At 51.0% G+C, this 13837-nt stretch overlaps 1 protein-coding gene across 3 annotated transcripts in view; it reads right to left on the bottom strand.

Annotated features, from left to right (window-relative positions):
• ARHGAP42 (Rho GTPase activating protein 42) overlaps positions 1-13837 on the bottom strand; it is a 609563-nt gene that overhangs the window by 58799 nt on the left and 536927 nt on the right. For all 3 annotated transcript variants that reach the window (XM_085621436.1, XM_085621434.1, XM_085621435.1), the window contains exon 17: positions 67-172. In XM_085621436.1, coding sequence (XP_085477562.1) covers positions 67-172 — 106 coding nt within the window. The remainder of the gene's footprint in view (positions 1-66; positions 173-13837) is intronic.

Here is a 13837-nt window from a genome sequence, read left to right as displayed (position 1 = left end):
AATTCAAATAAGGATTCGTATGCCCATGACGACAATGCACCCATAATTGAAGAGAAGATGAATTACTTGACCAAATGGCTGATTAGGATGTCCAGCATCTCTCTGTTTTTATCAGGTAGTTTATGAACCAGTGCATGTACCGCCTCCACTCTGTAGTTTTGATCATCAGATTCTGAAACACAACAAAAAACACTCTGAGGCGCAAGGAAGAGAATACGCAAAAATAATGAAAATCCATCAATAATAACATAGGTAATCAAACCACTGAGTCCATCAACAGGTTCAAAAACATGGCTGTATTAAAAGATATTGAGGTTTACATTAGGGCTATGGTCCCTTTTTCGAGGGACTGCAAAAAGTATTCTATCCCTGCTCGGGTAGATAGGACAACAAACTGAGTAATCCATTCTTCTAGCCCATGTCTACCATGTGGTTCACCGATCACTGGGAGATGACGGGTAAGGGGGGAATCTTCCAATTTGGTGGTAGGGGTGCCCTTGAGCTTCCCCCACCCACATAGATGTCAGACATACATACTAATAGCCCCAAGCACACCCCATAAAAATAGGTCTGCTATGTGCAGGTCCACAGGAGTGTGGTGTGCACCTTCTAGCAGCAGGCATGCAGCTGAGCATTAGCCACCTGTCATTCAGCAACGGCATACAATATAGATCCCCGCCCCGCCACCGACACTTCGACAACCACTTGAACTCCATATAAGTATTTACATTAGAAGGTAAACTTTCATCAGGGATAAACCTGGTCCCTGTATCAACCCTGCGCTCCACTGCAGTCGGCGTAAAACATTTTTAACGTTGACCCAGTCTAGTGTGACCAGAACACCACAGTTTGCCCTTTGTGCTTTTTGGAACAATTTTTATTGTTTTATTCATATTAATATCATGTAAAACAAAAACTGTTGTTCTTCTTTTACATTATGTACATTGTGCATTCCTACCCTCCTCCATCCCTCTTGCCCCCTTCGAGTGCCTGACTGCTGGAGCTAGTCAAGCCCCTTCATAACTATCCAGGCCGTGGTGTGTCCACCATTTTCTCCAGACATTCTGATATTTTTGTGACCATCACCTGGCTAGGTTTATCGTTTCCTCCATTTTGGCACACCAGTCCATGCATTAGTCCATGCTGTTATAGAGGTTGCAGTCTGCAAGTTCCAATGCCTGGCAATATCTCTTTTGGCTACCATGGTACCCATTTCCATCAGGATCCTGTCACTGCTGAGCCCACCCACGTCCTCCTGTATGCCCAGCAGTGCAATATTGGGGTGTGCCTCAATGTGTGATCCCATTACTGCAGCTAAAATCCCTATAATGGTGGTCAAGTACGTACGTATAGCTGGGCACATCTATACCATATTGTAGAAGTCACCTCACAGGTCCTGGCATCTGTTGCACGTGGGGAGGTATGGTTGCCAGCGGGTTGTGAGGTATACCTGATACGGATATTTGAATTGCACCAGCTGGAGCCTTGCGAATATCGCTAAGTTATGATCGGCCATACAGGAGTTGCACCAATCTGCCTCATCCAGTGGTAACACCCACCCCTCCTACTTCTTCCATAAGTGTCCCAACAGGTTTGGGGAGTTCGACACCAGGGATTTATATATTTTTGAGGTCCCAACTTTTTCCAGGTGTCCTATGAGCAGTCCCTCTAGTGGGTTATTCTCAGGGACATCCTCTAGGTATCCTTGGTATATAGTCAGCACGTGGTGTAGCTGTAGGTATCTAAAGAGTTGGGAGGTGGGCATTTGGAAGTCATCACGCAGGCTTTAGAAGGACCTGATGTGACTTTAGTCCTACACATCCTCCAGTTTCGATATCTATACGATCCAAAGTCTTTAAGCCCTCTAAGCCAGAGACTTGGGCTAGCCAACAGTCCTCCAATAGGGGGTTCAAATGTGAGCTTGCGATACCACCTCATCCATCTCAGCGCTGCCCTCCGAACCCGAAATACGACCTTGGTCACCTCCGGGAGGGGTGGCTGTCCCGTACCAAATACCCATCATTGCAGTAAAGTTGAGGAGGGAGAGTTCCCCCCTGGTATGCAGGGTCTCCCCACTCCCTGTGCTTCCACTCATTTATAATAAGCAGTTGGGCTGCACCATAGCAGAGCCAGACGTCTGCCATGGCGAGTCTGCCCTCACAAACTGATCGGATGCATTTACTCAAAGCCACTCTAGGGGGTTTTCCCACCCAGGTAAATCTACGCACCATGGCACAATTTCCCTATACCGTGACTGCAGGACATGGAGGGGGTAGTTCTGGAGGACATAAAAACTGCGGAAGGATCATCATTTTAAAGAGGGCTATCCTGCCCATTAGGTTAAGGGGAAGTTCTTTCCTGGCCTTCTGCACCAGGGGGCGTTGGTTAAGGCTCCGAGTGAGACCTGGCACCCAGGAAATTTAAACAACTAGATATAGGAAACTCAGACAATGTAGCAGGAAGATAGGGTGCCAGGTCTCATCTCGCCTGTCACCTTTAATGGGCACCAGGGTGGACTTGTCCCAATTGACTCATGGCTCAGAGGCAGCCCTGAAGGTATCCAGAATGCAAATCAGTCGAAGCCCCGTGTCTGCTGGGCAGGCAAGTAATAGTAACACATAATCAGCATATAGGGCTATTCGATTCTCTGTCACCAGTTCCCAGTCAAAGCCCCATACTTGGGCATCACACCAGTTGCTCAATGGCCAGAGTGAAGAGGAGGGGTAAGAGGGGGCAGCCCTGCCTGGTGCCCTGTCTGATGGGGGAACCAAGGAGACAGTACCTCGTTAATGAGCACTTGGGCCAGAAGGGTGGAATACATTACTTTGATACAAGCTCTCAATTTGGGCCTGAAGCCCATCCTAGTGAGGGTCTCATCCAGAAACGATCAGTGGACGATATCAAAGGCCTTCTCGATGTCTATTAGTAGGAGGGCTGTAGGACCTGGGGTCACCAGGCCCTATGGGGCGGTAACGTGACACGAGCGGCTGGGCACCCAAAGGTCTGTGTGTAAAGCAACCATACAACACGCACCTCACATGGACCGCGGAACACACACAATAAGTGACGCCACACTGTAGAAATTATGAAAATATTCAAGTTTATCCAAGTAAATCACGTTAGATGCAATTCATGAGGCATCCGTGCATTTCATAAGCTTATAATACCATTCATGGAGTTGTACATGTCAGTCATGCGCTATAAAGGCAGTTCATCCTATCAATACAATTCAGGGAATATATCAGCACTGCATGAGGTATAATTGCCATTCAAGGAGATGTACATGCACGTTTCACTTTCCCCCAGCGCGTTGTGCACTAGCAGGCTCGCGGAAGGTCCTAGCCCACCCTCGGGCTTCTAGCTCCCCTCGGTAGAGTTCGGGGACCGTGATGCCACTCCTGGGGCATGCAGGGACTCAGGGCAGACCTCGCGGGCTTTAGGGGCGATGACAGCGCTAGGCGCGCTGAGTGGGGACTACCTCGGAACGGGGGCATCTAGCACAGAGCGCTACTCGTAGTCAATGACATTCAATACTGTAAAACGGAACATGAAGGATAGAGCGCTACTCGTAATCAATGACATTCAATACTGTCAAACGGAACATGAAGGATAGAGCGCTACTCGTAATCAATTACATTCAATACTGTAAAACGGAACATGAAGGATAGAGCGCTACTCGTAATCAATGACATTCAATACTGTAGAACGGAACATGAAGGATAGAGCGCTACTCGTAATCAATAGCATTCAGTACTTCAAAACGGAGCAGTTTGCACGGAGTGCCACGGGACTTGTGGAGCGAGTCTCTCGGGCTCCGGTGCAGTTCGTAGGGCACCACGCTCAGTACAGTTCAAGGGGGCACAAGGAAAGGATCCCTCGGCGGGGTCTCTCCGTCGTGGTGACTAGGGGGACTCCCACAGAGAGGGAACCCGGGCCCAGGGTGCGGTGTGGCTCCCAACCAGTAGGGGGCGCACCGGGGTGAATCCCAGCCTCTGGGCTTACCTTGCTCTCGACGTCGGAAGGCGTCCGCTCCAGCGGCGATGCGGGAACTCGGCCGCAGCCTCGCGCACCTTCTCTCTCAGCTGCGACGGCAGCGACAGGGCCCCGGGCTTCTCCACGGGCCGCGTGACACTGAAGGGCACTTCTTCCGGCCTCCAGGCCGCCGCGCTGAGCGCGCTGGCTTCCACGTCACAGGGGGGGCTCAAATTAAGGAGGGGATCTCCGCGCTCAACGGAGCACGTTGACGGGGGTCCCAGGCCAGGTCAGGGAGCGCAGGGGTCACAGCGCTAATACCTGGTCGATCCCCGGGGGTTCTTCAATCTGCTTAGCATATGGTTTCAGAGTTCAGTCTGGACACGCAGTCTCAGCGCTTGGCATATGATTTCAGGTTCAGTCTGGACACGCAGTCTCAGCACTTGGCATATGATTTCAGGTTCAGTCTGGACACGCAGTCTCAGCGCTTGGCATATGATTTCAGGTGTGATATGAAGGCTGGTTGGCGCAGATGTATCTGGCGCCCTTAAGGGGGTTCTGTTACAGGGGGGTAGGGGTTGAGTTGACGACTAGGTCCTTCCTAGTCAGGCTGGGCAGAGGTTTCTCTGGGTCCTCCTACTACTGGGCAAGATCAGTGGGTTTCACAGGGTCCCTCACTCACTTAAGAGGCAGCACCTAAATCCTGTCACTCTCAGAGGCATAAGTCCCTGGCTAGGCCCTACCGCCTACACTCCTGCGTGGATTCTCCGGCTCTGCTTTACCCCACTGGCCAACTGACTACAAAAAGTTCCCTCCCTCACTTAAGTAGCCCTAGGTCAGGTGACCTCTAGCCAAGGCGGCAAAAGTAAAACCACACCTCCCTTCTAGAAGGTTCCAGCACATTCCAGGAGCTTCCCCATTCTACCTATGGGACAAAAAGGCGGGCTGGTGTCGCAACATTGTTGTGGGGTTCCAGCCAGCTCCTGGCAGCTAGGGTGCTACTATGAAAGACCACTCTGCAGTAGCAGGGGTCTGTGGCAGCCATCTTGGGAGAAGGGAGCACCTGCACCTTAACACTGATTGGCAATGAAAAGGCGCCCGGAGACCTAGTCCAACATAAAAATGAGGGTGGAAAAAATGAGGCACGATCAAAAATAAATGGGGAGACCACCCTAGGGCTGACAGGTCCAACACACGTCCCCCCCAGCCGAAAGAGGGGAGAGCTACCCAACCTCTAGGGAGTTCTCATCGCTAAGGCGGAAAAACCTGGAGAGACCGTCAGCATTGGCGTGGTCAACTCCGGGCCGATGTTCCACCCGAAAATCCATCCCCTGTAGGGAAATGGACCACCTCAACAACTTGGGGTTTTCGCCTCTCATCTGCATGAGCCAGCGAAGGGGGCGGTGGTCGGTCTGAATAAGGAAGTGAGTTCCAAAGAGATATGGCCTCAACTTCTTCAGAGCCCAGACCACCGCGAAGGCTTCTCTCTCAATGGTGCTCCATCGCCGTTCAAGAGGGAGGAGTCTTCTGGATATGAAGGCCACTGGTTGATCTTGGCCCTCGGTATTGAGTTGCGAGAGCACCGCACCTATGCCGTGCTTCGAGGCGTCTGTCTGTACAATAAATTCCTTGCTGAAATCGGGTGTTGCTAGTACTGGAGCGGTACACATCGCATGTTTCAGCGTGTCAAAGGCTTCTTGGCATGCAGCTGTCCATATGACCTTGCGAGGTTGCTTCTTTGAGGTCAATTCCGTCAAGGGGGCTACGATGGTACCATATCCCTTGACGAACCGGCGGTAATACCCAGTGAGGCCGAGGAAAGCTCGGACCTCTGTTTGGGTCTTGGGGGGCTCCCAAGCCAGGATGGTTTCTATTTTGGCCTGGAGGGGTTGCACCTTACCTCCGCCCACCAGGTGTCCCAGGTACACGACAGATCCCTGTCCAATCTGGCACTTGCTGGCTTTAATGGTTAAGCCAGCGCGTTGTAGCGCCTGTAATACCTCCTGGAGGTGTTGCAGATGGTCCTCCCAGGTGCTACTGAAGACAGCTATGTCATCCAGGTAGGCCGCTGAGAAGGACTCCAGGCCAGATAGTACCTGATTCACTAACCGTTGGAATGTGGCCGGAGCATTTTTGAGCCCAAAGGGCATCACTCGGAACTGGTAGTGGCCCTCGGGGGTGGAGAAGGCTGTTGTTGTAATTAAATAAAAGTCCGGTAGCCAGGTTAAGTATAGGTATGCTGTAGGTTTATTCTCAAGTACAGCCTTAGGTAGATTACTGGAAGTCCAGGTGATGCCCCACCAGGAGCAGCCTCCCTGCTGCTCAGCCTGCTCACTCCAACTGGCACTCACAGCCTCACCAGGCACCCAAGCATTCCACGACATCATCAATCATCCAACATTCCAGACATTTCCAAGCACACTAACTCTCATTCTGGCTGAGCAGTAGGGAAGAGATACATAGGCAAAGGAAAACGGCAAACAGTAGATTATAACACATCCCCCTTTCTAAGGAAACCAAAACACAATAAAAGCAAATGGAAGTACATCAGGCAATCAAGATAGGAAATACATTAGAATATCAAAAATGCATGAAAAGACAATGAGCAATGAATCAAAGACATATCAAACAAATTAAATGCATGACAATTCATTTAGTCAACAATTCACGCACCAACCATCACTAAAAGTCAAATTAATATTTCAAAGGTAAAACCAGAGAAACCACGTTAGACTCATATCAAAGTAAACGCAGAATCCTCGTAAGACTCATAACAAGATAAATATAAAGAAGCTTCATAAGAAGGTGTCTTCTCAAACCAGGAAAAACATTCACCCACACATTCCAAACAGTGAGGGAACTAACAAAGTCATGTCAACCATTTACCACAAATCAGTGGCAACACAGAGAAGCTTCATAAGAAGGCGTCTTCTCATAACTAAGGAAAAACCACTCACCCACACATTCCAAACAGTGAGGGAAATTGACAAACTCATGTCAACCTTCTACCACAAATCAGTGGCAACACAGAGAAGTTTCATAAGAAGGCGTCTTCTCATAACTAAGGAAAAACCATTCACCCACACATTCCAAACAGTGAGGGAAACTGACAAACTCATGTCAACTAATTACCAAATAAGAGGTAACACAGAGAAGCTTCGTAAGAAGGTGTCTTCTCATAACTAAGGAAAGACCATTCACCCACACATTCCAAACAGTGAGGGAAACTGACAAACTCATGTCCACTAATTACCACATGTCAGAGGTAACACAGAGAAGCTTCGTAAAAAGGTGTCTTCTCTTAACACAGTCCAAACAGTGAGAGAAACCTTCCACTCACACAGATGACACACTAATCTCAACCAAATAACCACAAAAATGGTTAACCAAAGGCTAAAAGAATACTAGGGGTGAATACTCTATCCCCTAAACTCCAAGTACTCATCAGGAAGCGTACAACTTAAAGTGTATTAACACAACAACGCACACTAAAGTGACCAGGGACACTACACACCCCCACTATTCTACAATACCAAACAAAGACATTACGCACATCCCCTAAAAGAAACTGATCTCCACATGGAAAGATACAATATCCCCAAACCAGGATACACTATAGACCAAATGCCCCACAACCACATACAATCCCATAATAGGGTACACACTTTACCCCCCCCCCCACCAAACAGTGTTAAACAGTAAAAAAAAACTCAATTAAAGTCTTTCTTCCGAGATCATCACCAAGTTCTTGTGGTTGTTGAGATCCAAGACCATGTAGTGCAATGACTCCCTTGTGGCTAATAGAAGAGAAACACATCGAGCCGGTAGATTCCGATCCCAGAAAAGCACCATAAGAATCGCCATCGCCATCACAGTTAAAACACGAAGAAAAATTTGTAACCCAATCCAAAATGGCCGCCACGTTTAGTGACGCTATGCGTCAACATAGCCCAATCTAAGATGGCCGCCACAGCGTACAGCGTAACGGGAGCGTCAGTTTCTACTCAATGCGATCCAAGCGTTCTTCCAAGCCGCGTGAAGATCGTTGCCATGGAGCCAGCAGAGCGCGTTGGAGCTCGCGAAGCCTTTAAAACAAGTAAGTGAACAACGGCCATTCATCGCATGTCCACCAGGTCAATGAACAAAATCCAAATGATAACCTTGCGATGAGCAGTAAATCCAATCCAGTAGCTTGTCCCCAAACAAACAGATGGTGTAGTAAATCCAATCCAGTAGCTTGTCCCCAAACAAAAGATGCTGCAGAAACCGCCAGAATAAATAACCAAAACCCCTCTGGTGCGCCAAAGAGCTGGTGTTCCAAAGTCACAAATCTTCAAACAAATAGGATCAAACAGCCATTAGCCATCAAACACCCCAGCTTGTCATGAAAATCACCCAGTCTCGATAAAATTCACAATTGAATCGCTGATGCGGTCCAGCAAGTTGCATCGAACACCGCAGCTTGTCATAAAAATCACTCCGCCTTGGTAAAATTCTCAAATGAATCGCTGATGGGGTCCAGCGAGTTGCGCACAGACAGAACAGATAAAGTCATGTAAGGCAGGCAACGTGCAAGGAGACAGAGACGAAAATTAGCACTTCTGTCAAACAAAAGTCAAATGCCCTGGTCTGCAGGCTGTCTTGTTGACAAAGGACACTGGTGGGGCTGACCAGAGCGTAACTGTTGTAATCCTTCTTCTTGGGAATCCTTTTTCTTGTGGTTCCAGAGCATACCTTTGGTTAGCCAAATCCTTAGTTTCAGTAGCAGAGTAGTCCTTCAGCAACACGCAGGTTCTTTGAAAATCGTCGCCAGTGTTGTAATTAAATAAAAGTCCGGTAGCCAGGTTAAGTATAGGTATGCTGTAGGTTTATTCTCAAGTACAGCCTTAGGTAGATTACTGGAAGTCCAGGTGATGCCCCACCAGGAGCAGCCTCCCTGCTGCTCAGCCATTCCAAACAGCACTCACACATTCCAAACAGTGAGGGAACTAACAAAGTCATGTCAACCATTTACCACAAATCAGTGGCAACACAGAGAAGCTTCATAAGAAGGCGTCTTCTCATAACTAAGGAAAAACCACTCAATGTCTGGAATGTTGGATGATTGATGATGTCGTGGAATGCTTGGGTGCCTGGTGAGGCTGTGAGTGCCAGTTGGAGTGAGCAGGCTGAGCAGCAGGGAGGCTGCTCCTGGTGGGGCATCACCTGGACTTCCAGTAATCTACCTAAGGCTGTACTTGAGAATAAACCTACAGCATACCCATCCTCGTCGCCAGTGTTGTAATTAAATAAAAGTCCGGTAGCCAGGTTAAGTATAGGTATGCTGTAGGTTTATTCTCAAGTACAGCCTTAGGTAGATTACTGGAAGTCCAGGTGATGCCCCACCAGGAGCAGCCTCCCTGCTGCTCAGCCTGCTCACTCCAACTGGCACTCACAGCCTCACCAGGCACCCAAGCATTCCACGACATCATCAATCATCCAACATTCCAGACATTTCCAAGCACACTAACTCTCATTCTGGCTGAGCAGTAGGGAAGAGATACATAGGCAAAGGGGAACGGCAAACAGTAGATTATAACACATGTCTTCTCCCTTGCTCCATCGGCCATGGCAATCTGCCAATATCCGGATGTCAGGTCAATGGTGCTGAGGTACCGGGCTGCTCCCAGCCGGTCCACCAGCTCATCTGCACGTGGGATGGGGTGAGCATCTGTCTTCGTGACAGAGTTCAACCCCCGGTAGTCCAGACAGAACCGAAGCTCTGGCGTCGTACCCGGTGGGGCCGCTTTCGGCAACAACACCACTGGACTAGCCCACGGGCTGCTGGAAGGTTCTATCAACCCCAGCTCCAGCATTTTTGCCACCTCACGCTGGATGCTATCCTTCACTCGGTCAGAGAGCCGGTAAGACTTGTTCTTCACCGGGGGGCTGTCCCCTGTGTCCACATCATGGGTACACAAATGAGTGATTCCAGGCGTGAGGGAGAACAACGAGGCGAACTATCCCAGGACATGGCGACAGTCCCTCTGTTGCTCTGGGTCAAGGATGGGGAGAGGACTACACCTTCCACCGAACCGTCCTTCTCTTGTACCGCTAGAAGGTCAGGAAGAGCCTCACTTTCTTCCTCTTCGCTCCCATCCGTCACCATAAGGAGAGCAAGCTCTGATCGCTCATGGTGCGGCTTCAGGCGGTTGACGTGGAGCACCCTGAGGGGCTGACGGGGGGTTTTCAAATCTACAACGTACGTGGTCTGGCCTCGGCGCTCCACAATGTCGTACGGGCCAGTCCACCGGTCCTGGAGGGCACACAGCTCCCCAGGTTCCATAACCCACACCTTCTGTCCAACGTCCAACTCGACCGTCCGAGCGATGCGGTCATACCACTCCTTCATCACGGTCTGGCTAGCCTCCTGGTTCTCTGTGGCTGCCTTCCACAGCTTGGCCATCTGGCTGCGGAACGCTAGCATGTAGCTGACAATGTCACGGGGAAGCTTCTGCGAAGTCTTCTCCCACCCCTCTTTCACCATACTGAGGGGACCCCTAACGGGATGGCCATAGAGCAACTCAAACGGGCTGAACCCGACTCCCTTCTGCGGTACCTCCCGGTAGGAGAATAACAAGCAGGGGAGGAGGACGTCCCATTTACGCCTCAAGCCCTCTGGAAGGCTTCGGATCATCCCATTCAATGTTTTATTGAAGCGCTCTACAAGTCCGTTAGTCTGGGGGTGGTAAGGAGTGGAGAACCAGTAGGTCACCCCACACTCCTTCCACATGGCCTGCATGTAGGCCGACATGAAATTCGTGCCCCTGTCCGACACCACGACCTTGGGGAATCCCACACGGGTAAAAATTCCCAACAGTGCCCACGCCACCACCGGTGCAGTGATGGTCCTCAGAGGAATAGCCTCTGGGTACCTTGTGGCGTGGTCCACCAAAACCAAGATGAACCGGTGTCCCGCTGCGGTTGGAGGGTCCAATGGCCCAACAATATCAATCCCGACCCTCTCAAAAGGGGTCCCGACCACGGGGAGCGGTTCCAGCGGGACCTTCAATTTAGTCCCAGTCTTGCCACTGGCCTGACAAGACTTGCAGGTCTTACAAAAGGTGTCTGAGGCAATCCTCATCCTGGGCCAATAAAAATGGGGGACCAACCGTGCCAAGGTTTTGTCCTGACCCAGATGTCCGGCTAAGGGTATCTCGTGCGCTAACTCCAGCAGGAAGGCCCGGTAACATTGGGGGACCACTATGGCCCTCGAAGATCCATGTACCGGCACCCTGGGCTCACTGTATAGGAGACCATCCTCCCAATACACATGATATCCTCCCAGCTCCTGACTGGCCACTTGGGTGTCGGCCTGTCGCCGCATGCCTTCAAGCGTGGGGCACGCCCTTTGTGCCTGACAAAATTCCTCCCGGGTAGGCCCTCCTTCCACGTGCCAGTCAGCAAGGGTCGGCAAGTCCTCCACAGGAACGACATCTACCTCCGTGGACTCCGGGGGCACCTCTGCGGCCTCCCCATCCATCTCAGGGGGCATGTCCTCTACCACCTTCTTCTTTCCATGTCTGGCTTTGGGTTGGGCCCTGATTCCCGGCTCCAACCCAGGGTGAGTTCCCTGCCGGGCAGCCGTGGACCGCGTGACTGCTTAAGTCCACCCTGGTAATCCCAGCATCTCTGTGTGCGCGTGAAACTCGACATCTTTCCACTTGGTGTGCTCCAGGTCGTTTCCTAGCAAGCACCCCACAGGCAAGGCAGGGCTCACAGCAACTCTCAGTAGGCCTTTGACTCCTCCCCACTCAAATGGAACCGAGCCACTGGATAGTGACTCAAACTGCCGTCAGCCAATACGGCCGGATGGAATTCCTCGGGACTACTTGGTCTGGGGACACCAACCGCCGCACGACAGTGGTCATGCTGGCCGCTGTGTCCCTCAGAGCCTCCACCTCCTCCCCATTAATTCTCACCCTCTGCTGATATTTAGCAGTGTTCCGGGGCAGGGGCACTACGGGGACCACCTCTCTATCCCCGAGTGAAACCAGTGTCAGGCCTGTCCACTCCCCTTCCCTATCTAAGGGCAGCTCCACCCCAAGCGCTATACTACTCACCCCACGACTTTTCCCGCCTGGTGGGGCTGGGGGTCGCTTGCGACACTTGGGATCTCCCCTGTAGTGTCCAATCTCCCCACATTCGTAGCACCGCACGATCCTTGGCTGCTGACTCCTGTCAGGGTAAGTGGGTCTTGTGGAATTGGACGGGGGTGGGGTTCCTAATCCCTTCCCAAACTTATTTTGGGGACCTTTCGAGAACTCCACCTTTTTATCTCCCCTCTCTTTCTTCTGGGGGAAACCCTGTCCGCCTTTCGAGCCATCTCCCCCGGGGCCCTTGTGAGACACCCGGGTGCTCACCCAAATATCTGCCTCCTCCGCAAGCTCACGGGGATCCGTCAACTTGCGGTCCACCAGATGTTGGCGCAGCTCCGGAAAGCTCTTATCCAAGAGGTGCTCCCTTAAAAAAAGATCGTACAACCCTTGGTAGTCCTGCACCTCGCTGCCACGCACCCAACGATCTAGCGCCTTTCTCGCATAATCAAAAAAATCTACCCATGTCTGTGTGGACAGCTTATGGCTGCCACGAAACTTCTGCCTGTACCTCTCGGGGTTAAGACCAAACTTTTTTAACAAGGCCTCTTTCATGGGGGCATACCTGACCTGATCTGCCTTGGCCAAATATAGCAGGGAGGTATATACCGGTATAAACCACCTCCCCAATTACTCTCGGGTACCCCATGGGCCGTCAAGGCTACCTCGTATGCCTCCAACCATTTCATGATGTCGTCCCCCACTGTGTAATTGGCAATTACTTCCTTAGGTAGGTAGAATTTTGACTCGTGAGGTTCCTTAGGTATGCTGCCACCATTGTTCTTATTGGACATGTTCAATTGGAGGGCGCGTAACTCCAGCTCTTTTAGCTGAAGCTCGTGCGCCAGCTTCTTTTCCTCCATTGCCCATCTCTTGTTTTCCCTTTCTTGTTCCAATTTGGCCAATCCCCTTTCTTTCTCTTGTTCTAACTTGGCCAGCTCCCACCTTAACTGCCTCTCCTCCCTCCTGTCCTCGTACTCCTCGGGAGACGCGCTCCTCCTCGACCCTGTCCTACTACTGGCCCCAGAACGTCTCCCTGGGGGCACATTTTCAGACACATCTTCATTTAATATGTTGATCACTTCCTGGGCGCTCTCCTCCTGAGGTGCATCTGGCGCCTCGTGTCCCTCATCCCCTCTCCCTTCTGGGTGGGCCTCTACCCATGCCCTAATGGCGGTACGGAGTTCCGGTCCTTTGGCCTTCCGCATCCCAGGCACCCCCATCCCCTGCCCGAACTCCCTCAGTTGCTTCACTGAGTACCCCTCGAGGTCAGCTAACCGGAATTCCATTCTGGCAGGTGGGGACCTAGACACTAAGGAGAAAATTTCCTAGGGTATAGGTAACAGTTATCAGCTAACCAGGACTCTTGCACTCTCAACCTGGACAGTGGAAATAACAATGCAGCAATCAATGGTTTTAGAGTTCTGGAACAACTAGGCGTTTAATTGCGGCGCCCTCCGCCTCACGGAAGGGTGCTGTATGGTCACAGGTCCTAGGATCCCACCGCTCGCCAACAATGTAGGACCTGGGGTCACCAGGCCCTATGGGTCGGTAACGTGACACGAGCGGCTGGGCACCCAAAGGTCTGTGTGTAAAGCAACCATACAACACGCACCTCACATGGACCGCAGAACACACACAATAAGTGATGCCACAGTGTAGAAATTATGCAAATATTCAAGTTTATCCAAGTAAATCACGTTAGATGCAATTCATGAGGCATCCGTGCA

Source organism: Triturus cristatus, chromosome 8 (assembly GCF_964204655.1).
Source record: "Triturus cristatus chromosome 8, aTriCri1.1, whole genome shotgun sequence".
NCBI lineage: Eukaryota > Metazoa > Chordata > Amphibia > Caudata > Salamandridae > Triturus > Triturus cristatus.
The sequence above is the reverse complement of the archived record's forward strand: the minus strand, read 5'-3'. Positions and strand labels throughout refer to the sequence as shown.